This window comes from Perognathus longimembris, chromosome 10 (genome assembly GCF_023159225.1).
Source record: "Perognathus longimembris pacificus isolate PPM17 chromosome 10, ASM2315922v1, whole genome shotgun sequence".
NCBI lineage: Eukaryota > Metazoa > Chordata > Mammalia > Rodentia > Heteromyidae > Perognathus > Perognathus longimembris.
The window spans coordinates 4,435,500-4,459,348 of NC_063170.1; the positions used below are offsets into that span (position 1 = coordinate 4,435,500).

A 23,849-nucleotide genomic window follows, 5' to 3' on the forward strand; every position below is an offset into this window, starting at 1 on the left:
GCCCCGCCCCCGCCGGCCCGGTGGTGGAGGCCCCGCGCGGCGACCCTCGGAACCCCTGCGGTCGATCATGGCGCTGCGAGCGGCCCGGAGCCTGGGGTCCGCGGCCTGCGGCCTGCGCGCGGCCCTGGCGCCCGCCGCGCGCTGCCCGCCGCGGCCCTGGCGGCCGAGGACGGACGCCGTCCGGACGCTGCGCACGGGGCCCGCTCTGCTGTCGGGTAAGCGCGGGGCACGTGGGCGACCCGGCACCTCCCTCCGCTCGGCCGGGCGCAGGCCGCGATCCTGCTCCCGCCCGGCCCCTCTCCCTCCTGAGTGGGGGCCGGGAGACGCCGCAGCCGCTGTGTCCGGGCTCAAAGGCCCGCTGGCCCCCGGGGCGGGGTGCCCGGCCGGCCCGGCAGGTGCGGCGGCCGCGGGCGCCGGGGAAGCCGGGCGGGGCGGCGTTGCCGGGCTCTTTGTGCGCGCCGCCTCGCCTGGTGGGCCCTCGGGAGCTTGGCCGAAGCACTTGTCATGTTAAAGCAATAAGCTTGTTACTATTGAAGCGTGAGCTCGCCTGGAAGCCTGCCTGCGCGGGGCCGCACGGGGGTGAACGGACTCGAAGCGACTGGGACGCCTGCCCGTTAACGTCCCGGCCGTTTGCGCTGCTTCAGCACACAAAGCCCCGGGGGCGGGGGGAGGGGACATTTTCTTGCAGTGCAAAGCCTTGACCCTGGCCGCCGTTTGTGAGAACTTGGGCTTCTTGTTTAGGGTGCCCAGGTCTGGATGACCGGCGTCTCTGGAGTTCCCAGCTTTGGGAAGTGTGGAATTGGGGAGCATTTTATTCCAAAGTCAAAGTTCGGGGCCTGCTCATAAGATTCCTTCAGCTGTCTTTGATAGACACACGTGCATTACTGGTTTGAATACAAAGGCAAAGCATTTTCAGACAAAAATTAATTTCAGGTCTATGTTTCCTTTTGTTTCCCTCTCTTGGCTAGTCATCATTATCCTATCTTTTAGATGTTTACATTCTCTAGTCAGTTAAATATTGCTCAGAATATCAATGCCCGTGATCTAGTTAAGCACCTAGGTTTTAGTCGTAGTTCACTTTTTTAATTGATACAGAGTTGTACATATTTATAGGGTACAGTGCACTCAAGCTTTTAAAAGCAGACAAGGGTCCACTACCAACTGTGGTTCTACTTTTTCTGAACAGTGTGAGCTTTTCCGAGTCTGTTTCCTCACTAGAAGTAGAGGTAAAACCTATCTTAGAGCTGTTGGGAGGATGAAATGAAATTTCATTTGTAATTTCTGGATTTATAACTTGATACCTCAACAGGAATTGAATGCATTTTGTTAAACCTAAGTGTATAGTACCAAATAAATACTAAGGGAACACAGACTCACTAAATATATTTTACCTGACCATTAAACAGAGAAGAATACAAAGTTGATTTTTTGTTTGTTTTGCCAGTCCGGGGGCTGAAACTCGGGGTCTGAGCACTGTCTCTGGCTTCCTTGTGCTCAAGGCTGGCACTCTACCACTTAAGCCACAGTGCCACTTCTGGCTTATTCTGTTTATGTGGTGCTGAGGAATCGAACCCAGGGCTCATGCATGCTAGGCGAGCTACCACTAAGCCACTTTCCCAGCCCCTAGTCTAATTTTAAAGCCTAAGTATTGTGATCCTGTCCGTTTATACCACCATTTAGATTCTAAGGTCTGCTATTTTTACATGGTCTTTGTCCTTTCCTGCTCTGTGAACTACTGGCAGGTAGCATCAATAAGGTAAACTCCATTTCTGGAAAGCTCTGGCCTTTTGACAAAAACGATGTGAACAGATTGCTTAAAAGTGATGATGCTGCATTTCTAAAATATCGATTTTCTGTTTTAGTGCGTAAATTCACAGAGAAACATGAATGGATAATCACAGAAAATGGAACTGGAACTGTCGGAATCAGCAATTTTGCACAGGTATTGGATTGCCTTTAAAGATCTGTGATAGTGTGCCCTTAAGTAATCTGGATTATCTCTCCCTTATGACAAATATTTATTCTCTGTAGTGTATTGGATCCTTTTTTTAGAAGAAAATCAGGGAAGTGTGTGGTGTCATGAGATAATGTGCGAGGCCTGGTGTTGTACACCTGTGACACTTGGGAGGTTAAGACAGGTGGATCGAGAGTTCAAGGCTTAGTCTAGGTTACGTAGTGATAACCTGTCTTAAAGACAAAACATAACTGGGTACTGGTGACTCACCCCTGTAATTAATCCTAGCTACTCAGGAGGCTGAGATCTGCGGATTGAGGTTTGAATCCAAACGATGCAAAAAAAAAAAGGAAAAAAACGTATGCGGCTCTTACTTTCGGTAAACCAGCAAAATGCCAGACTGGAGATGTGGCCTAAGTGTAGAACATCTATTGCAAGTGAAAAGGCCAAGAGCAGAAGGCTCTGAGTTTGAGCCCTGGCACTAGCACCCAAAATAAAACAAGACAAAAAGAAAAGACATTAGGTCAACATTTAAAATAAGAAAATATACCTTATTTGAGCTTAAAAAAATGTTTTCCTTTTTTTGTTTTGGTCAGCCGTGGGTCATGATCAAAGCTTGGGTGCCATCCCTGAGCTCTTTTGCTCAAGGCTAGTGCTCTACCACTTTGAGCCACAGCAACACTTCCAGTTTCCTGGTGCTTAATTGGAGATAAGAGTCTGCCGACTTTCTTGCCCAGATTGGCTTCAAAATGTGATCCTAAGAAATCAGCCCCCAAAGTAGCTAGGATTACAGGTGTGAGATACCAACGCCCGGCCTTCTTCACTAGGTCTTATGTTAACTGCAATATTGTTGGAGGAGGATGCTAACTGGTCAGGACAGAAATTCTCTGACAGGTTGCAGTATCTCCATTGGCTGCCTGGGTACTTGCTGTGGGGCCTGGTACAGGGTGTCTCGTGAAATACCATGTAAGATATACTTGCCTCTGGCTTTATTGATGGAGGGAGTCCCCTGCATGGAAACAACATACAAAACGGTGACGGGAGGATCTGGGTCACTCACTGGAGAGACAGGCCACTTCTTCTGGAGGCCAGGGTTTGTAGGATCAATGAGTGGGACTTCAGCCAGTGCAGCGGGTCATGGTGTGAGTAAAACTGCAGAGGTGGAAAAGCACAGTGCATTCAGAAGACTTCGGAGTCTCCTTACAGGCATAGGGCTTAGGCCAGGGGCCAAATCTGATCCTTGGCAGTGTAGCTACTGAGTTAAGATTCATTTTTACATTTTGTCTTATTTGTGCCTTATTTACATTTTTCTTAATTATAATTTTGTTGAGTCTAACTATGTAGCCAGGCTAACTGTAAACCCACAATCTCCTGCTTCCACCACCTGAGTGTTACATCCTGGTCACCCAGGACTTGAACTCATGACAGTCAAATCACCAGCACTCAGTCAGTTGGGCTAGGAGTCAGTTTCTGGCAGACTCCTGCAAATGTTGACCCTGGGAAGCCTCCAAAGCACGATGTCACCCTCAGTCCTGGGGCTGAGGAGTCTCTCGGCAGCCGCCTCCTACTGCTGGAGGGGTCTTCCCCTGCCCCGGGTTCCCAGAGCCAAGGCCTGAGGCTGGGATCTCCCTGGGGCCTCCAAGAACTGCAGGACTCCGCCCAGGACTCCACCCTCAGCAAGAAAGTCACCAGCACTCAGTCAAGTGGGCTAGATAGGAGTCTTTATTTAGCTGTGCTCAGCGTCTGCTCTCCACCATCAGGATGGTAAAGAATAGCAATGAGCCACCGCTGGGCTGGGTTTTTAAAGGTAGAAGCTAAGACAGTGAAATTTTACAAGCTCCATTGTTTCTAGAAGCTGGGGGGGGGGTTACACTTTTCCTTGGTTTTCACACTTAGTGCTGGGATTATAGACCAGTGCACCACAGTATCTGGCCAGTGTTTACATTTTCACATGCCCTTGCAGCTGTAGGGGATTTAGTGTTTTATCTTTTTCCTTTATACTAGGAGTAGGGTGTGGGGAGGAAGTTGGCTTGATTTCTTAAAAGTTTTGTTGTTTTGGGTGTTTTTCTAGGAAGCTTTGGGAGATGTTGTTTACTGTAGTCTGCCTGAAGTTGGGACAAAATTGAAAAAGCAAGGTGAGTGTTTTTCTTATTTTGGATTGTCCCTATCTATGCAGTGAATTTTCCCTGCCTAGTCTTTACCTAAATAACTTGTTTGTACCCAGGGTCAGTTAGAGTGCTTTTAACTTTTGAGGCAGAATATTAAGTGTTCAACAACTAATACAAGCAGTCTGGAGATGAGTAGATTAGGGTTACTTAGTTTACTGAAAGCTATTAAAGACACAAATTCTCTGGGTACCTTTCCGACTCAGTGAGACATAGCAGTAGAAAAGTGTAGGCTCTCTTCCTCTCTGTTGAGAAGGAATGTCTCCCCGGAATTCTCTCAGAACACCCTGTCTGGGTTTATTGCTACTACTAGCTGTAAGAGATAAGGTAAAAGGGTTGGGGGTATAGCTCATTGGTACAGCACCACAAAAATAAAAGTAAGTCTGCCTTTCTTTGCAGATAGGAGAGAGTGTCAAGAATAAACATAATAGTCCTGGTCACATAATTTACCAGCTGTCTTCATTTATAAAATATGGCACTTACCACATAGTTGTCAGAAGGGTTAATTAAATGTTCACAATAAAAAGTACATGACAAGATAGAGGTGTAGCTCAGTGGTAGCCTCTGTGTGCTCAAGTCTCTAGTCTTGTTCTACATACAGTACCACAACAAAAATGAAACACAAGTTTGATAAATGGTAACCTATCACTCCTTGACACATATAAGAGAGTGTGTGTTGTAATGCCTTTGACAATATTTGCTAGGTATTCTCTCTACACATCATTTAGGTTGTTTGAACTTACTTATTGGTGGTACTGGTGTTTGAACTCGGGGCTTGGCAGGTAGGCAGGCGCTCTACTGCTGAGGCAAACCTCATCCCTGAACTTACTCTTTTGTACATTCTCGTAGAAAGCGTTATTATTTTAGCATTCCGGGTGGGTGTGGTTTATTTATTTTTGCTGTTGTCTTGTTTTTTAAGCAAGGCCTCGCTGTATAGCCTGGGCTGGCTTTGAACTTGTGGTACAGCTGGGTACTAGGTTGTAGATGTTCACTACCATTTTTCATGTTACATTTTGTGTGTCGAGAGTCAGACTTCATTTTCTTCTGTGTTTATTCATGTGTTCCAACAATCTATTGAAAAAGAGAGTTTGCGGGCTGGGGATATAGCCTAGTGGCAAGAGTGCCTGCCTCGGATACACGAGGCCCTAGGTTCGATTCCCCAGCACCACATATACAGAAAACGGCCAGAAGCGGCGCTGTGGCTCAAGTGGCAGAGTGCTAGCCTTGAGCGGGAAGAAGCCAGGGACAGTGCTCAGGCCCTGAGTCCAAGGCCCAGGACTGGCCAAAAAAAAAAAAAAAAAAAGAAAAAGAGAGTTTGCTTTTTATCTTTATACTCTCTAATGAATAGAAGTGGTGAGCACAGACATTGTCCTTCATTCCTCATCTTCATACAGAGCATTTGACATTTCATCATTCGGCATGATGTGAGCTGTGGAACCTTTCACAGATGCTCATTATCAGATGGTGAGGTTCCTTTCTATTTGCTGATTTTATCATTAATAGCTGAATTTTTTCATCTTTATTTTCATCTATTGAGATGATCATATGTGGTTTATTCTCTTAATGAACAGTGTTTAAAAAATATTTAATCTTACATTACTGGAATAAACTCCAGTTAGACATGATACAAAATTGTCATTTAAAAAACATATTAAAATCTTTTCCATTATGTTCATGAAGGATACTAGGCTTTAATGTCCTTATAATGACTTTGTCAAGTTTTGGGATCAGATTGGCCCCAGACAATTTGAAACCGCTCCTGCTTCCTCTACTTTCTTTATAGAATATACAACATTAATATTACCTCTTCTTGAGATCTGGGTCTCAAGATTTGTTTGGGGGATGGAAAAATTTGTAGTAGAAATTTATTCTTTTTTTTTTTTTTGCCAGTCCTGGGCCCACGTGGACTCAGGGCCTGAGCACTGTCCCTGGCTTCTTTTTGCTCAAGGATTGCACTCTGCCACTTGAGCCACAGTGCCACTTCTGGCCGTTTTCTGTATATGTGGTGCTGGGGAATTGAACCCAGGGCTTCATGTATGGGAGGCAAGCACTCTTGCCACTAGGCCATATTCCCAGCCCCGAAATTTATTCTTTAATAGATAAAAGGCTATTCAGATTTTGTTATATTGGTGGAACATTTTTTATGCATATTCGCAAACTTGGCGTAAAAATGTTCATATTTGTTGCTTATTTTTTATCTATAGGATCTATAGTTAGGACCCTGTTTTCATTCCTTGATACTGATAGTATTTTGTTTTGTTGTTCCTTTTTTGCACTGGTAAGAATCACACCAAAGGATCTCTGGCGTGCTAGGTGATCATCCTACTACTGAGCTAGAAGTTGAGCCCTTTTCCCCTCCTCTTATCAGTCTTGCTAGGTGTTTATCAGTTTCTTTTATGCTTACAAAGAAGTTTACTTTTTCTACTCTACTTCATTATAGTTTCCTGATTGTGTCATTGCTTCCTTGTAACTTACTTAGGGTTAATTTGCTCCTCTTTCAGCTTTTTTTTTTTTTTTGCCAGTCCTGGGGTTTGAACACAGGGCCTGGGCACTATCCCTGAGCTTCTTTTTGCTCGAGGCTAGCTAACAGTTATTCTACCACTTGAGCCACAATACTACTTTTGGCTTTTTCTATGTATGTGGTGCTGAGGAATCTAACTCAGGGCTACATGCATGCTAAGCAAGCACTCCAACTTTGCGATTTTTTTTTAAGCAGGTATTTTTTACACTGTAAAGCGCTGTTTCCCTCGTAGTGGATGGCAGCTAGTCTCAGTGCGAATCTTTCAGCCTTAGCCGTGACTTGGGAGAGTGCCCCCAGTGTGCGCACGATTCAGGGATCACTCAGAGGACAGGGCAGTAGACATGTAGGGTTTTGTCCCCCTTTTGTCTTCATCCTTCTTAGGATTTCCCACTTCACTTTCCAATAGCTTGGTGTCTCGGATTCTTGACTTACAGTCCTTGCACCTGAAGGGAGGACATGCTCTTCATTTGCTGGACACTGTTCACGTTGACAGTTCTCACATGGATACTTTCTCTCATAGTTCTGGAGGCTGGAATCGGGCTGTCAGAGTCTGGGATTGGTGGGGTCCTTTGTATAAGCACTAGGCCTGTTCTTGAGGGCTCTTCCTTTGTAGTCAGTCACTTTCTGAAGCCCCACTCCTAACAGCATCGCAGTGGGGGGTTAGGTCTTCCTTTCTTATCCATCTGCTCAAAGAATGTTAAAGTGCCTGTGTTATTTTTTCTGGGCAATGAGGTGGTGTTTTTGGGTTTTTTTTAGCTGTTTGACTGGGTTGTTCTTGTGTATACAAGTGTATACTTACCCTGTTTGGGGTTTGCTGAGCCTTTTGAATATGCAAGTCAATTTCTTTCCACCAAATTTGGAGATTGAAAAAAATTTATATTGCTTTAAGATTTCTTTGGTTTTGGTCATTTATCTGTGCGTTGTTTCTATTCTTTTGTGACTTTAGTTAATGTTTTGGGGTCATTTGATACTGTCCCATGAGCCTGAGGCTCTGGTAGGATTTCTGAATTCAAGGTTTTGTTGTTATTTGTTGTCTTCCCACCCTCCCCCCCAGCACTGGGGTTTGAACTCAGGGCCTCACTTGGTTAACTTCAACTGGTCTTTCTTCCCATTTATGGTTCCTTTCTTCGGTTGTCTCTAGTCTGCAATAATGCTGTCTTCTGAGCTGCTTTAGATATTCCACTTCTAGTATCCATTTAGAAGCGTCTCATTGCAAGTGTTCCCCCATGTCTGTCCACTCACTGCTGCTATCAAGTCATTTGGGGACCCATCCTGTTAGCGCCTTTCTTCTCCATTCTTACCTTCCTTCTAGGATTTTTACCCTTTAGACAAACGGCTGGTTTTCTTCTGGTCTTTTAGTCCCAAGGTTTGGGTGGGCACAGTTGCCAGGAGAAAGGCTATGTTTAAGTAAAGATCTGTTAGTTCCTGTTTCAAGGGATGAGTTGGCTTTCAAATGAACAACTTTCCAGAGCTTTCATAGGCTTTTTTTTTTTTAATGTTTTTTCAGAGTTTATAATTGCAGGAAGATGGTCTGATACAAAGTATTTCTCTATTTCAGGAAACTCCAAAGGTTTTTTTATTTTTCTGAACTGCCTGTAAGTTTGAAGAACCTTGAATTTTACTGAACTTAAGCATATGGGGAGTCCAAGGGCTTCACTGTTTGTTGTTCACTGTTCAGAAGAGATAGGTCCGATTTCCACCCTGCTCATAGATGATAGGAGCATGACTTTTTAAAAAAGATGGCTTTATTTTATTTTTAAATGCAGGAATTTAGAATTTTTGATGGAGAGGCAATCACCTCCCTATATTTGTGTCTTCAGGTTAGGGGCTTGACACAATATATTTTCTTTAATTTACTTCACTTAGATGAGTTTGGTGCTTTGGAAAGTGTGAAAGCTGCCAGTGAACTCTACTCTCCTGTGTCAGGAGAAGTAACTGCAGTTAATGAAGTGCTTGCAGAAAATCCAGGACTTGTCAATAAATCTTGTTATGAAGACGGTAAGTTGTTTTCATTTTCATCCTTGCCTAGTTTTTTCCTAAGTTCTTGTTTCATGACTAACCTGGTGAATTAGGCTAACAATAGTTTCCTCCATTCTAAAGATAAGTCGAGGCTCACAAATATTTATGTGTGAGGGTCAAGAGGAGCCAGTAAGTGGTAGGGGTAGGTATGGTTGGTTCTCTTTGCCTTGTAGCCCTCTAGTGCTTCACATGCCCTAAGAGTTTGTAATTTATTGTGATCAGCCTTGCTATAATTCTTTTCATTTGTGCTATACGTGTATAATCTTACAGCCAAAATTTTAAAGTTTCACCAATAAATAATACACATTCATGAGATTAATCTGGTTGCTTAATTAATCGAATTCACTAGGTTAATTTTGAAGCACTGAGAAATTTACATTTTGGATGAATTAGACTTTAAAAGGGTAATTTGGAATATAAGGTTTTTGTTTTGGTTGCAGGTTGGTTGATAAAGATGACACTGAGTAATCCTTCAGAACTAGATGAACTACTGAGTGAAGAAGCATATGAGAAATACATAAAATCTATTGAGGAGTGAAAATGGAACCCTGAATAAATTAGAGTGAAGTAACTTACTGCAGCATAGTTGTCTAAATTAGTGGTGGATGAAAATTTTAACATTTTGCAGCAATTCAACACTTTCTGGTAGGAAAAGCAACGACAACACTGCTATGAGAGAAATACCCTTCACTTTCCAATGATTGCAGACAAACATCATATTTTTTTTTTTTTACAATAATGAGTTTTAGACTAAACTCTAGGATTTGGTATTCAGAATATGTTGCCCAGGGTAAAATCTATAATTATGTATCTCAAGGATAATACTGTTATCATACATCCTATTGTAACTTAAGTCCACCTCTGGATTTGGAATGACCTAATGACCTCACCATTTGAAGTAACTGGGAGTGGAGGAAAGTGCTTGTTGGACAACCTCAGATGAAGAATTATAGCTCCATTTTATAATGCACTGCATTTGCTGGTGCTATTTTTATACAATGAAGCAACAGGTTTGCAGAAAGTAAGAAAATAAAATATTAAACCTCTTTAATCATGTTAATTTCATGGCTCAAGTTTTTTTCTTGTGGACTTGTTAATTTTAAGTTTGTACAAAAGTTTTCGGCTTTTCTGTGGGTGTCACACATGCTAAACATACACTTTACTTTTTTTTTTTTTTTTGCCAGTCCTGGGGCTTGGATTCAGGGCCTGAGCTCTGTCCCTGGCTTCTCTTTGCTCAAGGCTAGTAGTACTCTATCTCTTGATCCACAGCACCACTTCTGGCTTTTTCTGTTTATGTGGTTCAGAGGAATCGAACCCAGGGCTTCATTCATGCATGCAAGGCGAGTATTGCTAAGCCATATTCCAGTCCTAAACACACACTTTACTACTGAACTACATCTCCAGCACTGGAACGTTGTTTGCACAAAGAAAATTTAAGCTATATCAATGAAAAGCTTACAAAATTTTCCTTTTTGTTGTGTAAATCTGTTCTTAAGGGAAGATCTAGATAGTTGTCCGTTTCCCCCCTCTTTCTTGGAGATACGAATGTCATGGAGGGGCTTTCAATAGCAATCCGGAGTTAACTAGGATTACACTAGGATTATGGCATGAGCCAACCACCTCTGGCACAGACTTGCCCTTTAACACCCAAAGAACTGAACTCAAAGCAGTTTGCCTTTGCTCTACTTTGGGTGTAAAGCCTATTCCATTGTCATTTGTTATAGTGGTACTGTGCCAAAGATTGTGGCTTTATTTTGGCACCTCACACGTGCTTATTAGCAAGCACTGTACCCCCTAGTGGCCCTCAAAATACAGGCTTTAGTCTGGCTGTTGGGGATGTCTGTAGTCCCAGCTATTCTAGAGGCAGAGGCAGGAGGATGTGAGTCCCAGTCTAGTGAGGACAAAGGGAGACCTTACTTCTCTTACCTATTTTTTTTTTCCTCAAATTTTGGGGCTGTCTAGTCCAGACTGGCCTTGAACTCATGATAGTCTTGCCTTAGCTTTTTCATGCCTGGTGGCCTCATGTTCTTTTTTTTTCCAAAGGTTACCTTAACAAAGAAGCTTAATAGAGGTTTTGAATACTTTCTAATTAAAACAATAGAACGTGTTGTCCCGGAAGTGTTAATTATTCAGTCACCTCTCAGGTGTTAGGTTTTAATGACACCACTAGAGGTTTTAATGACACCACTAGAGGGCTCTTGGTACGAGAATCTAGTTTGTAAATGAGGCTGTTTCAGAAAAGCAGGCTTAGCTCAGACCTGAATCTGTGAATTCCCCCCACCCCCAGTTTCTGTAGTTTTTCTAGGGCTGCTGCAAAGAGTACAGCCCGTGGTGTCCCGAGAGAGAAGAACGCAGGTAGGAATTCAGGGCGTGGTGCCTGGCCTGGGGCCTTCGGTTACGTGGAAGCTCGGTGTTACCCCTACCCCCCGCCCTTGGCTCCTCCTGGGTCTGGGTGCTGTCTCCGGGAGTTGGGTGTTTTCAGATCAACAACAACATCCCCAGCACGGGGATTTTCGGGGCAGGGGTGGCAAAGCGCAGACCTTCTGGCTACCTGACGTCGGCCAAGCATCCTGGAAGGCCCCGGGGCAGCCCGGCAGAGCCGGCCGGGTGAGGGTTTTCGGGTTCGCTCCACCGCGGTGTTCCAGACGCGCACACAGCGGGGCTCGGGATGGGCCCCTCGGCCGCCGCGTCTCCCCTCGCGGGTCCCCGGGTGCGGGCGGGCAGGCGCGGAGCCTGCCGGGAGCGCGCCGCCAGCGGCCTCGCGCCGTCCGCTTTGTTAAGCGTCACTTCCGCTGCGCCTGTGAACCGGCCCGCCCCCAGCGTCGCCGTAACCCAGGGCGACGGCGCGTGCGGCGGCCGTGTGTCGAGGCTTCCGAGAGAGCGTGTGAGCGGCTGCGTCCCCGACCCCGCCACGAGTTCCTGCGCTAGCCCTCGGGCGGGAGAGCGAGGAGCTCGAGGCTGTTCGGAAGGAAGCGACCCTTAGGAGCGGGGAAGCCAAAAGGAGAGAGGTACACCGGTCCCCGGCTCCGGCCCCGGCTGGAACGGGAGTGGGCGGGGCCTAGGGGGCGGCGCGCCTGCGTGGGTGGGGCCACAGGCGGGGCCGTTGGGGGCGGGACTCGGGCGGCACAAGAGGAAGGGGCGGGGCTTGGCGCCACCGGCGGGCACCTGAATGGAGAGCGGGGGACTCTGTGCCCGGTAGGAGGTGGGGGTGGAGGGGGCGGAGCTAGGCGTGGCGGTGGGAGGGGGCGAGGGGCGGGGCATGGCGGGGGAGAGGTGGGGCCCGCGCGAGGCCCCGGGCGGTCCGGGCGGTGCTGGTCCGCTGTGAGCGGTGAGAGCTGAGGCTTGCATCGCGTTGCAGGCTTACCCCCAGCCGCCAGGCACTTCGCGCGGGTCAGTGGCCGTGAGGTGGCGAAGGGAAGAACCGATACCGATCGGAGTAGAGGTGAGCTGATCGGGAGTGATCAGCCTCTCCAGGAAGACCTCGTGGCCGCCGTGGCCAGGGAGCGCGTGATAACCGCGAACCCGGGAACATAGACACCTGGACTCTGCTCAGTAGCCTGGGTTGGCCTTGAACTCACGAGCCTCCCAAGTGCTGGCATTACAGGCATGTGCCCACACGCCCGGCCGGGAAGACGATACTTGTACTCTTGAAAATACAAGGCCAGCAGTCAGGGGGTGCACGTGCGCAACCGAGGCGAAAGCCCAACTCCATCTTCAGTGTGTTCCAGAACTGTCTGTAAACGTCACAGCCATCTCAGCAGGTTTTTCCTGTAGATACTATGCCACCTGGGATGAAGATGCCCGAGGCCGATGTAACTGGTTGTGTGTGTGAAGTTTAGCTTTGTGTTGAGAAACTGCGCCCGCCTGAGCACTGGTGGCTCACGCCTGTAATCCTAGCTACTCAGGAGGCTGAGATCTGAGGGTTGCAATTCAAAGCCAGCCCGGGCAGGAAAGTCTGTGAAACTCTTTAAATCTCCGATTAATCACAGAAAAAGCCGGACGTGGTGCTGTAGCTTAAGTAGTAGAGTGCTAGCCTTGAGCAAAAAGAGCTTAGAGACAGCACCCAGACCCAGAGTTCAGAGACCAGGAGCAGAGAGGGACAGAGGGAGGGAGGGAGTCTTCTCACTAGAGCTGTAAGTCTTAATATTCATTTCTTTTCCCAATGAATAATAGAAGGTCCATTTTCAGCTGCAGAAAAGGGGCTTAATTTAACCAAAATGACATCTTTTTGCCTCTACCTTTCCTTTTCCTCTAACTATATGTAGATTTTTCTCATGAAATGGGAGAAATAGTTGAAGGACCTGAAGATGGCTATACCCTGCAAGAAAGACGAGCATATGCATTCTGCATGATAGCCCACTTAGTGATTCTGATTTCTGTGTGATTGGAGGTTTCATAAACTTTCTGAAGTTTACACATGCTTCTTGTTGCAGAGCCTTGCTCAGGAGAGCAGAACAAAGAGCAGGGGTAGAAAATGTTCATGAGGTGTGGAAACCAGTGAGGGTTCCATACAAGGAAGAACTCACACAGTAGCAGTTCTCCAACCTTACTGAACACTGTAAAAAAATTCTAACAGTTATAGATGTGGCAGCACCCACTTGCAATCTCATCTATTTGGGAGACTGAGAGGGGAAGATCATTTGTGGTAATTCTGCATAAGATAGTGAGACCCTGTCTCAAAACAGAATGAGAATCCAATACCTAGGCTGTGCCTAGACCAAGTATAATCAGACTCCGGGTCTGGGGGCTGGGAATCAGGACTTGTTGGTCAGTCCTGGGCCTTGAACTCAGAGCCTGGGCGCTGTCCCTAAGCTTCTTTTGCTCAACGCTAGCACTCTACCACTTGAGCCACAGTGCCCCTTCCAGCTTTTTCTCTTTATGTGGTGCTGAGGCATTGGATCCAGGTCTTCATGCATGCTAGGCAAACACTGTACCACTAAGCCATATTCTCAGCCCAGGGAATCAGTACTTTTATGTCCATATTTTCTGGGCAGTTGGAGTTCTGTTTAGAAAAGAATTGCCTATGCTTACGTTTTTATTCCTTCAAAAAAGAAATCGCGGGCTGGGGATATAGCCTAGTGGCAAGAGCGCCTGCCTCGGATACACGAGGCCCTAGGTTCGATTCCCCAGTACCACATATACAGAAAACGGCCAGAAGCGGCGCTGTGGCTCAAGAGGCAGAGTGCTAGCCTTGAGCAAGAAGAAGCCAGGGACAGTGCTCAGGCCCTGAGTCCAAGGCCCCGGACTGGCCAAAAAAAAAAAGAAATCGGTGCTAGTCCTCCTGGGGCTTGAACTCAAGGCCTAGGCACTGAGCCTGAGCATTTTGTGCTCAACCTAACGCACTACCTCGCAGCTCCACTGCTAGCTGACTTTGGTCTTTAATTAATTAAACTCATTAGTCTTTAGTTGAAATCAGCCTCACCCTTTTTTAAAATCCCAATACTTGACAGTAGATTTGTGGGGTTTATTCTCAGTCTGTTCCTGAGTGTTTTAAAGATATTGCACCAGTTACTGAATTGCTTTTTTTTTTTTAAAGGCTAATATTAGTCATGTGCCTGGTGGCTTATGTCTGTAATACTAGCTACTCTAAGGATCTCAGTTTGAAGCCAGGCTGGACAGGAACATCCTTGACACTCTTTAATTAATCACCAGAAAAGCCAGAAGTGTGGCTCAAGTGGTAAAGTGCTAGCCCTAAGCAAATAGAGCTCAGAGATAGTGCCTTGAGGCCCTTAGTTCAAGCCCTAGACTGGCACCAAAAAGGGGGAAAAGAGTTAATATTAAAAAATAAGCTCAATACCCATTTCAAATTGCAGGAAGAAGATGTTAAAAGCTAATCAGTCATCCTAGTAATGGATCTCTGTCAGGAAAATGAGACTGATTTAGAAAATAATGAAAGTAAAACCACAGAAGCCATTGAAGAAACCTTTACTTGTCCAGATGAAAGAAGAGCAAAGAGCCATGTGTGCTGTCTTCTCCAAATCAGTGACATTACTTTCCAAGAAGACAGAAGAGTCAATGAGTTCGTCATTGGCACTGGGTGGGAAGAAGCTGTGAGTGTCTTCTAGGGTATTTTTCACTTCAGTATTTGATGCATGCTTTTCCCCAAAATACTTAATATTACCAAATATGTGCAGTCAGTGTTAACTATCAGACCCTGGGAACAGAGGTAAAATATTACTGGTGACACCAGTTCCCACTAGTGTGTGTTTATAACCACTTAGTATGTGGTTGGCTCAGTACTAAATGCTCACCCTTCATTCATTCATTCATTCATTCAGTCTCTCAGGAGCTCTCTCAGGCCTCTGTGTACATAAGGATATTGAGGCACCCAAATGTGAAGTAGAATCCCAGAGATTGTCCAGCCCACCCAGGCAGGAAGTGGGCAAGGAGGGCTCCACTAGGTCTTCAAACTTCAGGGCCAAGAGTTTCTTCACCACTGTGCTAAGCTCCCAAGAGACTTGAGGAGCCTTTCTTCCAGTTTCTGACCCTGTGGGTTTTTGAAGTACACTTAGAGTCAAGAACAGAACCCAAAATTTAAAACAAAGGAACTTAATCAGATTCAGAGTTAATATAGAGTAGCTTGCTGGTCACCGAGATAGCTCGTGCCTTAAATCTTGGCTACTCAGGAGGCTGGCATCTGAGGATCAAGGTTCAAAGCCAGCCCCAGTAGGAAAGTCTGTGAAACTCTGTCTCCAATTAACCAGCATAATGCCAGACTGAAGGCATGGCTCAAGTAAGTACTAATAGAGCAAGCAAGGCGAACAAGAACTAGAGACCCTATGTTTAAGCCCCAGCACTAAACAAACAAGGCGGGGAACCCTTCTAGGGTGACTGGGTTAAATAGCTGAAAATATAGAATGCCTAGTAAATTTGAGTTTCAGATTATTTAGTGTGTAGTGTATGGCAGATATGTCCTGTTTTTGTTTTTGTTTTCAGTCCTAGGGCTTGAACTCAGGGCCTGAGCACTGTCCCTGGCTTCTTTTTGCTCAAGGCTAGCACCTTGAGTCACAGCACCACTACTGACCTTTTCTATATATGTGGTGCTGAGGAATTGAACCTAGGGCTTCATGTATACAAGGCAAGCACTCTTGCCACTAGGCCATATTCCCAGCCCCCTGTATTTTTTAAAATAAGTTTTTTGGCAAGGATTATTTTAGTGTAAAAGGATAAAGTAGGGAGAAATAGTAAGAGAAAGATATTTCTTCCCATTTGTGAAATGGGAATTAAAGACCTCCTCCCTCCCTCCTTCCCTCCTTTCTTTCCTTCCCTCCTTCTTTTCTTCCTCTGTCTGTCTCCCTTTCTCCCTCCTGCCGGCTTACTTGTGCTTGGGACAGTGTCTTGCTATGGAGCTGACCTTGAACTTGGACCCTCCCCCAAGTGCTGGCATTATAGGTGTGGGACACCATGCCTGGCAAAGATGCTGCATTTCATATGGCAACTTTGTCTTCACAGTGACCTCTGGCTAAGGTGGCCAGGAACTCCTGGCATAGGTGGGTTGCAGGTGCTCCTGGGCTACACAGGGCTCCTGGGCACCCAGGACACAAGTGTGCTCATTGCTGGCCCTCTAGTGTCTCCAGGAAACAGTCTCTCTCCAGCGTGGGAAACAGAGACTGAAGGTGCAGGAAGTCCTGGGAGGTGTGACAAGAATGGACAGCTTTGATTTATTTGAATAGTACTGAGGTTAGGGTGCACCTGGAAAGCAATACGGGCAGCCTCTTGTAGTTACTTGCAAGTACTTGCTCTCGTGTTCAGGAGCTCCACATGATCACCAATATACTTTATTGCTCAGTATTAGGCTAAAATGAGTATTAAAGGCCTTCCTTCCTTCCTTCCTTCCTTCCTTCCTTCCTTCCTTCCTTCCTTGCTTCCTTCCTTCCTTCCCTCCCTCCCTCCCTCCCTTCTCTCTCTCTCTCTCTCTTTCTTTCTTTCTTTCTTTCTTTCTTTCTTTCTTTCTTTCTTTCTTTCTTTCTTTGTTTTTAATCTGTCAGGGGGCTTGAACTCAGGGCCTGGGAGCTGTCCCTGAGTTTTTTGTTCAAGGCTAGCGCTCTACCACTTTAAGCCACAGCGCCACCTCCTGTTTTGTGGTGGTTCATTGGAGACAAGAGTCTCCTGGACTTTCCTGCCAGGGCTGGCTTTGGACTGCGATCCTCAGCTGTCAGCCTCCCGAGTAGCCGGGATGGCAGGCGGGAGCCCCCCGGGCCCGGGAGAAGTTTCCGTTGTGAAAAGGCGAGTTTGGGCAGTGTGAGGGAGTAACGTGCTGTTGCATCTGCAGGTCCGTGGCTGGGGAAGGACTTCTCCAGCTGCCTGCATCTGGCCACGGAAGAAACTGAAAAAGGCAAGAGCAGGGGAAGGTTCCGGCAGTGGCTGCTTGCAGTGTGTCAGCCTCTCTCAGGTGAACCTGGAGGCCAAGCCTTCCCTGGAGGCCAGAAGGTGGGAGACAAAGGCCGTGGCTGACCTTGGCCCCGGCCTCGGCCCGGAGAAGAATTGGAATGCTTCCTCCCAGATCCCAGGGCCCTCCCAGGTCCCTAGCACTGCTCCCAGGGAGAGTAACAGAATCTGCTTTCCCAACTACATTCATGGAGAAAAAAAAAGTCTGCAAATCAAGGAGTTTATCTGGTGCCTGGACGAATGGGACACTCCCGAGGGGCTTAGCGGCAAGGCGTCCCGGAGTCCCAGCAGGGGCACAGGCTCCGACAGGGGGTTCTCCCTCTCCCACGCTCTGACCTCCAAGGCCCTCCTAGTCCTGCCTCCCCTGAGAGCTAGCCCCCCCAGCAGTGTGGATGTTCTGGGTAAGAACAGTAAGAACGTCTTCTGGCAGTCAGACGAGAAGGTGGTGAGAGGGGAGAAGGATGAGTGTGTGGCTCATGGCTATGGATTGAAAACAGTAGACGGGAAAGGTGACAAGAGACACTTTGAGCTGACCAAGCGCCTCGTGCTCACCAAGGGGGCCTCCTTCTCTCCGCACGTGGCCCCGACAAACCTGCTGGCCGACTCCGAGCCGTGCTGCCTGCGATGGTCCCTCCTGACCGAGAGGAGCTCCGGGTGTCCTCCCAACCCCAACGGCGTCCACTACTTGGCCACGTTGCAGCTTTTGCAGAAAGAAGGACTACAAAACTACAGGTCCACGTTGAAGGCCAAGGACCCGAGACCTCTCAGGAACCCCCAGAGGCACCTTCTGGCAAAGACCAAACAGGAAAGCAGTCCCCAAGTGCTGGAGACCAAAGTGTTCCCAAGACCTCTCTTGCCGTCCCTCACCGTGAGCAGAGTTGTTATCCCCCTCTCTACTCAGAGATACCTCTGACCTGTCACAATAGAATTCCCTGGGAATAAGCGAGCTTGAAAGTCATTTGTCCTCTCTCCCCTCCCCCCTGCCTTTTCACGGCCTCCTCCTCCTCCTCCATCCCTTCTTCTCTCACTTCTCCTTCTTCACTCCCTCCTTTCTCTCTCTCTTCCTCTACCTCATCCTTTTTTTTTTTTTTGACACAGTAGAACTAGAGGGAATTGGTCATTCTTGAATGGGGTTGGATCTAGTCTCCCATACACCAGAGTGGGCGCAGCGGCTCGAGTCTGTACGTAATCTAGCTGCTCGGGAGGCAGGGATTGTGGGACTCCAACGGGTGGCTGGGTATGGGGTGCACTCCTGTCACCCTCAGTGACACAGGAAAGCACAAGTAGAGTCATAGCCTATGCCAGCCCCTAAAATAAGGAATGCAACAAGGGGACTGGAGGTGTGACTTCAAGGGGTAGAGCACCTCTCCGGTAAGTTTGAGGCCCTGAGTTCAATTCCCTGTAACGTCAACACCCCCCACCCCCCAATACCAAACCCTAAGCAACAGCATATTTGATGTGTGTGTTATAGGTATTTATAACTGTAATCCCAGCACTTAGAAGGCTTAATTCAAAGTTGGGCAACCTAGCAAGACCCTGTCTTAAGAGAAAAACACATAATAACGACCAAATCCATATTCTTCCTCCCTGCTTTTGCGCTCATTTGCTGAATGCAAATTGGCAGTGCCTGCTCCAGCTCCTGCTGAAGCCATAGGGTGACAGAGAATGGGGGCCCTGCCCCCACGCCACCCCGAGAGCTCTCTGGGAATCGTTTTCTGGCCCACGGCAGCACCTTAAGGACATTGCCTTAGATAGATTGATTGCGTCCTAAACTTTTGAAGCAGGCAAAAACGGCTTCCTTTTCTCTCCCAAGAGAGACCTAAAATGCTGTTAACTGAAAATGCCCAGGGTCCAAGGTGTCTTATCCTTGCTCCGTGTCAAGGGGCCTGCCTGTCGCCTCCCCCGCCCAGGACATCAGTGCCCCTGGCATGCTCATCTATGCACATGGTCCTGCATCCCAAGGGACCGGGGCCTCCTGTTGCAAGACTCTGCGTCTGAAAGCCTTTGTACAGTCCTAGAAAATGCAATCTGCAAACAGGTTAGGAATAGTTGACTTTTGCCAGGCTCTGGTTTCTCACGCCTTGTAATCTGAGCTACGTAGAAGGCTGAGGATCACTGTTGGAAGCCAGGCAGGAAAGCTGGTGAGACTCTTACCCCAATAAACGACTCAGAAAAAAAGTGGAAGTGGTGCTGTGGCTCAAGTGGAAGAGCGTTAGCCTTGAGCATAGAGACGGTACCCAGGCCCTGAGTTCAAGCCCCAGGATTGGCAAAAAAGAAAACAAAAGAACAGTTGACCTTTGGGGGGTGGGGTGGGGGGAGGGGCTTGAACTCAGGGCCTGGGCACTGTCCCTGAGCTCTTCAGCTCAAGGCTAGCACTCTACCACTTGTACTACAGTGCCACTTCTGGTTTTCTGGTGTTCATTGGAGATAAGAGTCTCGCAGACTTTCCTGCCCAGGTTGGCTTTGAACTGTGATCCTCAGATCTCAGCCTCCTGAGTAGCCAGGATTATAGGCCTGAGCCACAGACTAGTTGGCTTTTGGGGGAAGAGAAGTCACTGTGATTTTATCTCATCCCCACCGTCTTCCTCTAATCTTACCTTGCATCTAACGTTGAGAATGAGGTGAAGTGTTACTGTCTCTTTTTTTGTTCTCCTGGCCTCATTTCTTACCTGTATTAGTACTTCAGTTGTACATTAATTTCGTGTTGTAAATGAGTTACATTTTTAACACCAGTGATGTTAGCCAAAGTACCTGATGATGTCTTTCTGGAATCTTCTCTGTGGTGTAGTTTGGGCTTACCTTGTCTCTTTGTGGATCTAGCCCTTGCCCTGAATTCTCTCTTTGGAAGTCCTGGGGTTTGAACTCAAGGCCTCGCACTCGGTAGGCAGGTGCCGAGCCTCCTTAGCCATGCGTCCAGCTTGCCCCAGTTTTCTTTTCGATTAGCCTCAGGACGTCTAAACCAGGCTGCTGCTGTCCAGGCAGTTATGCAGATAAAGGAGCCCTGCTGCATAGAAAGCAATTGCCCATCACAGCTCTGAGCCGCCGTCCAAGCGTTGAGGGGAAACCAGACCTTGCAGTCAGGGTGGCGGGGCAGGTGCCCGTGGCCACTGCCCACTCAAGCCATGGTCGCAGGTTTGCTTCCTTAATTCTCTCCAGACTCTTCCGTGTTTGGCTGGTGTCTGGTAACCAGAATTAGTTAAAATCATCTAAACTCCAGTTTTTGTTGAAACCCCAGCACCCAGCATGGTACCTTCAGCCACCTGCAGAGGGCGCAGGGGGCCAGGGCTGGCGAGCTGAGGCGGGGTGGCAGGGGGGTGGGGCGGCAGGGGGGCGGGGCGGGGGGAGGGGGGGGAGACAGGGAGGCCTGTGGCATGGAAACGCTGTGCACACAAGAAGGCTAAATCAAAAGAAGGCCTTGCTATGTTTGGACGAGGACCTAGGTCTCCAGCCGCTGGGGAAGACATTCTCATTTTTCACTTCTTACTCTTAGGATGAAATTTCCCTGGACCTCAGACAGAATCGGATTGCTCTCCATCTCTCCTTCCTCCGAGTCCAGGCTGGTGCCTGGGGGGGCGGGGGGGGGGGGGAGTGTGCTCCGGAGCTGCAGGCTGAGTCACTGAGTAGCAAGCCAGGGAAGGAAGAACGGGGCTTCCTGGCAGATAGGCGCTGGGGCATCTCTTCTGCTGTGGCGGGGACACGCTGGGAGCCTGGGGCGGGCCCAGGGCCACGCTCCTGACCGCGAAGCTCAGCTGGGCCCGGAACGCGGAGCCTGGTAGATTTGCGCTGCCGGCCGCCCTGTGCCCACTGCAGTGACGCGGTCATTCCTAAGCTCTCCCCCCTTCTGTCATTTCAGCCCAGTCGACTTGCCAGCAAACCTTATTACAGACTGGAAATGGTGAACAGTTCTTTCGGAGCCAGGTTCCCATCAGCTTCCTCTGGATCCTGGCCCTTCCAGTATGAAGTGAAGAAAAAAAGTGAATTTCAGTTTATACGTTTCAGAAGTTGTTACTAGCCAGGCATCCCGCAGCAGCATTCAGAAGGCTGGGGCAGGAGGATTGTGAGTTCGAGGTTAGGCCAGGCTAACCTCCAGCTCACAAGCTAGCCTGGACTATATAGCAAGACCCTGTCTCGTTGGGGGGTGGGGGGAAGCTGTTAATAGTAAAACCCTAAAGAAGAAAGCCTAAAGAGATTTTAAAATATTTTTTGGATAAAAGGTGGTGGTAGAGTGCTTGCCTAGTGAGCTTGAGGCCCTGAGTTCAAATCCCAGCGCCCGGGATGAGGGTTGGGTGTTCTCTCTGGTCTCTGCAGCTTCCCGATTGCTGGGCTCGGCACTGCACTTGCAGCGAGGCATGGTGACGTCCCATTCCGCTCAGCAGCTGGCTGCACAGGCCCGGCCTAGGGCTGTTGGGCCTCGGCTGCCGCCATTTTGGACCGGGTGCTCCTTGTATTGGCAGCCCCCCGACCTCTAGATGTCACAGATGCCAGTAGCAGCCACCCCAAAATAATGTGCAGACATTGCCATCTTCCCCCCAAGGGCAAACTCACCCCAGTGAAGGGACAGTATGGCGGGGAACCCTGACAGGCTCTGCCCTTGGCTTGGTGGCCTCTAGAAAGACAACCAAAGCTGCTATCCATGGGGACAGGCTCTCATGGCAGCCACAGGGAGCCTGTTCAGGGAGAGTTATGGCTTTCCTGGTCCACTACCTGCCTTCGCCAGATTACCAAGATAGAAACGCTTACACCTCTTGTCTTTATTCAGAATCCCCCCGAGTTTAGGCAGCACTGTTCCCTGCACTCCCTGCTTGTCCTAATCGGATGTACTACACATCCACCTGTGCCACGTGGCATGCCGTACTAACCACCACTGTGTCCCTGTAGCTGAGCTCCGTGGAAACCTTGACAAAACAAAGTGTCTCTGTTTATTACAAGTCGGGGGGTGGGAAGCATGGCCCAAGTGGTAGAGCACTTTTGCAAGGTACTGAGTTCAAAACTCTAGCGCCAATGGGGGAAAAAATCCTACTTGAGGGCAGCAAACCTGAAAAACATCCTGCGGTCCGTCCCTGTGCGCGCGCACATCACGGGCTGTGACTGTTCTCGTGCCTCTGAATGCAAAAGAACTGGCAGTCACTCATCTGTGGTGAGCTGCGTGTGCGCTTGACCGTGGTGTTGGGGCTAACGCCCCGGGCCCTAGTACAGTTCACCGCTCCTAGTTTATGTGGCCATTTCTCCAAATCCTCACAATTGGTTTTTCCTAATTAAAATTTAAGATGATGGGAAGTTAGAGAAAACACTTAACCATTATAGTAGCTATTTACAGAACTTAAAAATCCAAGCTCTTATTTCTTTAGCACATTATCTTGTTATATGGGTGAAAATTATACATTTTGTAAGTTTCCCAAATAAATGGGCAGAACCTACAGAAAAAAAAAATGTGCACTGCCTTACAAAAGCTATTTCAATGAACTAAGATAACCATGAGTAAATAAATCCTAACACAGTTTGCCAAAGTGTGGATTGTTTTCCAAATGTATGGTATAAAGCTTCAATTTAGGGAAGCTTCCTTTTCAAGTTGGTTAAAGAGTTGATGGCTGACTATCCTTTGGTAATACGCTAATTGAGAAATACTAACTTTTGACAAATGTTTATTGTGGCACTAAAGTCTGAAGTCACTAAATTTCTCATTACAGCACAGGAAAAAAGAAGATAAAGTAGGAGAGGGATCAGTTACACATTCATTCCTCAGCAGCATGGTCCTAAAACCATATTCCACCCCGGACATGGGAAAGGCAGTGGACCACCAGAAAGCAGACAGTAGCGTACTATAAGCAGCAAGAAGACCCGGAAGCTCAGAGGAGCTCTGACTCATATCATTCCAATAAGCTTGCTCCTGTAGGCTAACACGAGCAAAAAAGTCTTTGCATTGAGCAATTTGCACTGACAAGACATAATTGTCTGTTGAGGTTATACACATACTTTTGAGAATAACAAGCCCTCTTGGTGCTGTTTCAACTTTTATTTTTTGAGACACTTGATTATTTTACTGATAAAATGAAAAAGATCATTTGTTTTACTTATTTATTGGTTCTTTCCTGTAGCCTGTGGCCTGTAATATTGTTTCCGAGTAGAATCTCAAGAATTGATGGAGGGGTTGTGGCAATAAGTTCCTCTTAGGCCAAGCTGTGAAGTTTGTGGATCTATTACAAAGTTACAAATACTTTTATATTGTAGTTATTTCTAAGTTTATGAAAGAACTGAATGGATTTTGGTAATCTAGATCAAGTATGATACAAACAATACTGCTTTTATTCATTTATATAAATTTGGGCCTTGTTCCTTCTCAAAATGCTTGTGTCTTAATGTGATGCACTGGTAGCTAATGTTGGAGAGCCAATAGCCTACTTGTTCCTTAGTCCTTGTCTCTTGATATGTCAGTGTATCTGCTAATAAATACAGTTCCAACAACTGAGTCTACTTGGTTTTAACACTGCAAGCATGATTTCCTTGTCATAAGAATAATTTACTAAGGGCTGGGGATGTGGCTTAGCAGTAGAGTGCTTGCCTGGCATGCATGAAGCCTTGGGTTCCATACACAGAAAAGGCCGGAAGGGGCGCCATGGCTCAAGACATAGAGTGCTAGCCTTGAGCAAAAAGAGCTCAGGGACAGTGCTCAGGCCTTGAGTTCAAGCCCTAAGACAGGCAAAAAAAAAGAAAGAAAAGAAAATGACATTTGGTGACTGCACAGAGTAAACTCAGGTACTTTGAATACGTTTTCCAAAAGACCCCTAAATTCCTAAGGCATATA

The 23,849-nt window shown here is 47.4% G+C and overlaps 2 protein-coding genes across 3 annotated transcripts; both read left to right on the forward strand.

Annotated features, from left to right (window-relative positions):
* Gcsh (glycine cleavage system protein H) lies at positions 1 to 9,710 on the forward strand. The gene is made up of 5 exons (XM_048355060.1): positions 1 to 215; positions 1,863 to 1,942; positions 4,026 to 4,089; positions 8,507 to 8,638; positions 9,100 to 9,710. The coding sequence occupies exons 1-5, from the start codon at positions 68 to 70 to the stop codon at positions 9,195 to 9,197; spliced, it is 522 nt and encodes a 173-aa protein (XP_048211017.1). The 5' UTR covers positions 1 to 67; the 3' UTR covers positions 9,198 to 9,710.
* Positions 8,511 to 23,268, forward strand: C10H16orf46 (chromosome 10 C16orf46 homolog). Of its 2 annotated transcripts, XM_048355058.1 has the most exons (5): positions 8,511 to 8,638; positions 14,473 to 14,709; positions 16,932 to 17,915; positions 20,901 to 21,021; positions 22,735 to 23,268. In XM_048355058.1, the coding sequence occupies exons 2-5, from the start codon at positions 14,509 to 14,511 to the stop codon at positions 22,752 to 22,754; spliced, it is 1,326 nt and encodes a 441-aa protein (XP_048211015.1). In that variant the 5' UTR covers positions 8,511 to 8,638; positions 14,473 to 14,508; the 3' UTR covers positions 22,755 to 23,268. The 2 variants fall into 2 exon arrangements, with proteins under 2 accessions (XP_048211015.1, XP_048211014.1); XM_048355057.1 differs by lacking the exon at positions 22,735 to 23,268 and having other exon boundaries at positions 20,901 to 21,291.
* Positions 23,269 to 23,849: the final 581 nt, after the last annotated feature.

Coding starts and splice junctions, on each gene's coding strand:
- Gcsh (XM_048355060.1), top strand. CDS start 68: ATGGCGCTGCGAGCGGCCCGGAGCCTGGGGTCCGCGGCCTGCGGCCTG. Junction 216..1,862: donor GGGGCCCGCTCTGCTGTCGG/GTAAGCGCGGGG, acceptor TTTCTGTTTTAG/TGCGTAAATTCACAGAGAAA. Junction 4,090..8,506: donor GACAAAATTGAAAAAGCAAG/GTGAGTGTTTTT, acceptor TACTTCACTTAG/ATGAGTTTGGTGCTTTGGAA.
- C10H16orf46 (XM_048355057.1), top strand. CDS start 14,509: ATGGATCTCTGTCAGGAAAATGAGACTGATTTAGAAAATAATGAAAGT. Junction 14,710..16,931: donor GCACTGGGTGGGAAGAAGCT/GTGAGTGTCTTC, acceptor TTGCATCTGCAG/GTCCGTGGCTGGGGAAGGAC. Junction 17,916..20,900: donor CTCTCTTGCCGTCCCTCACC/GTGAGCAGAGTT, acceptor CTGTCATTTCAG/CCCAGTCGACTTGCCAGCAA.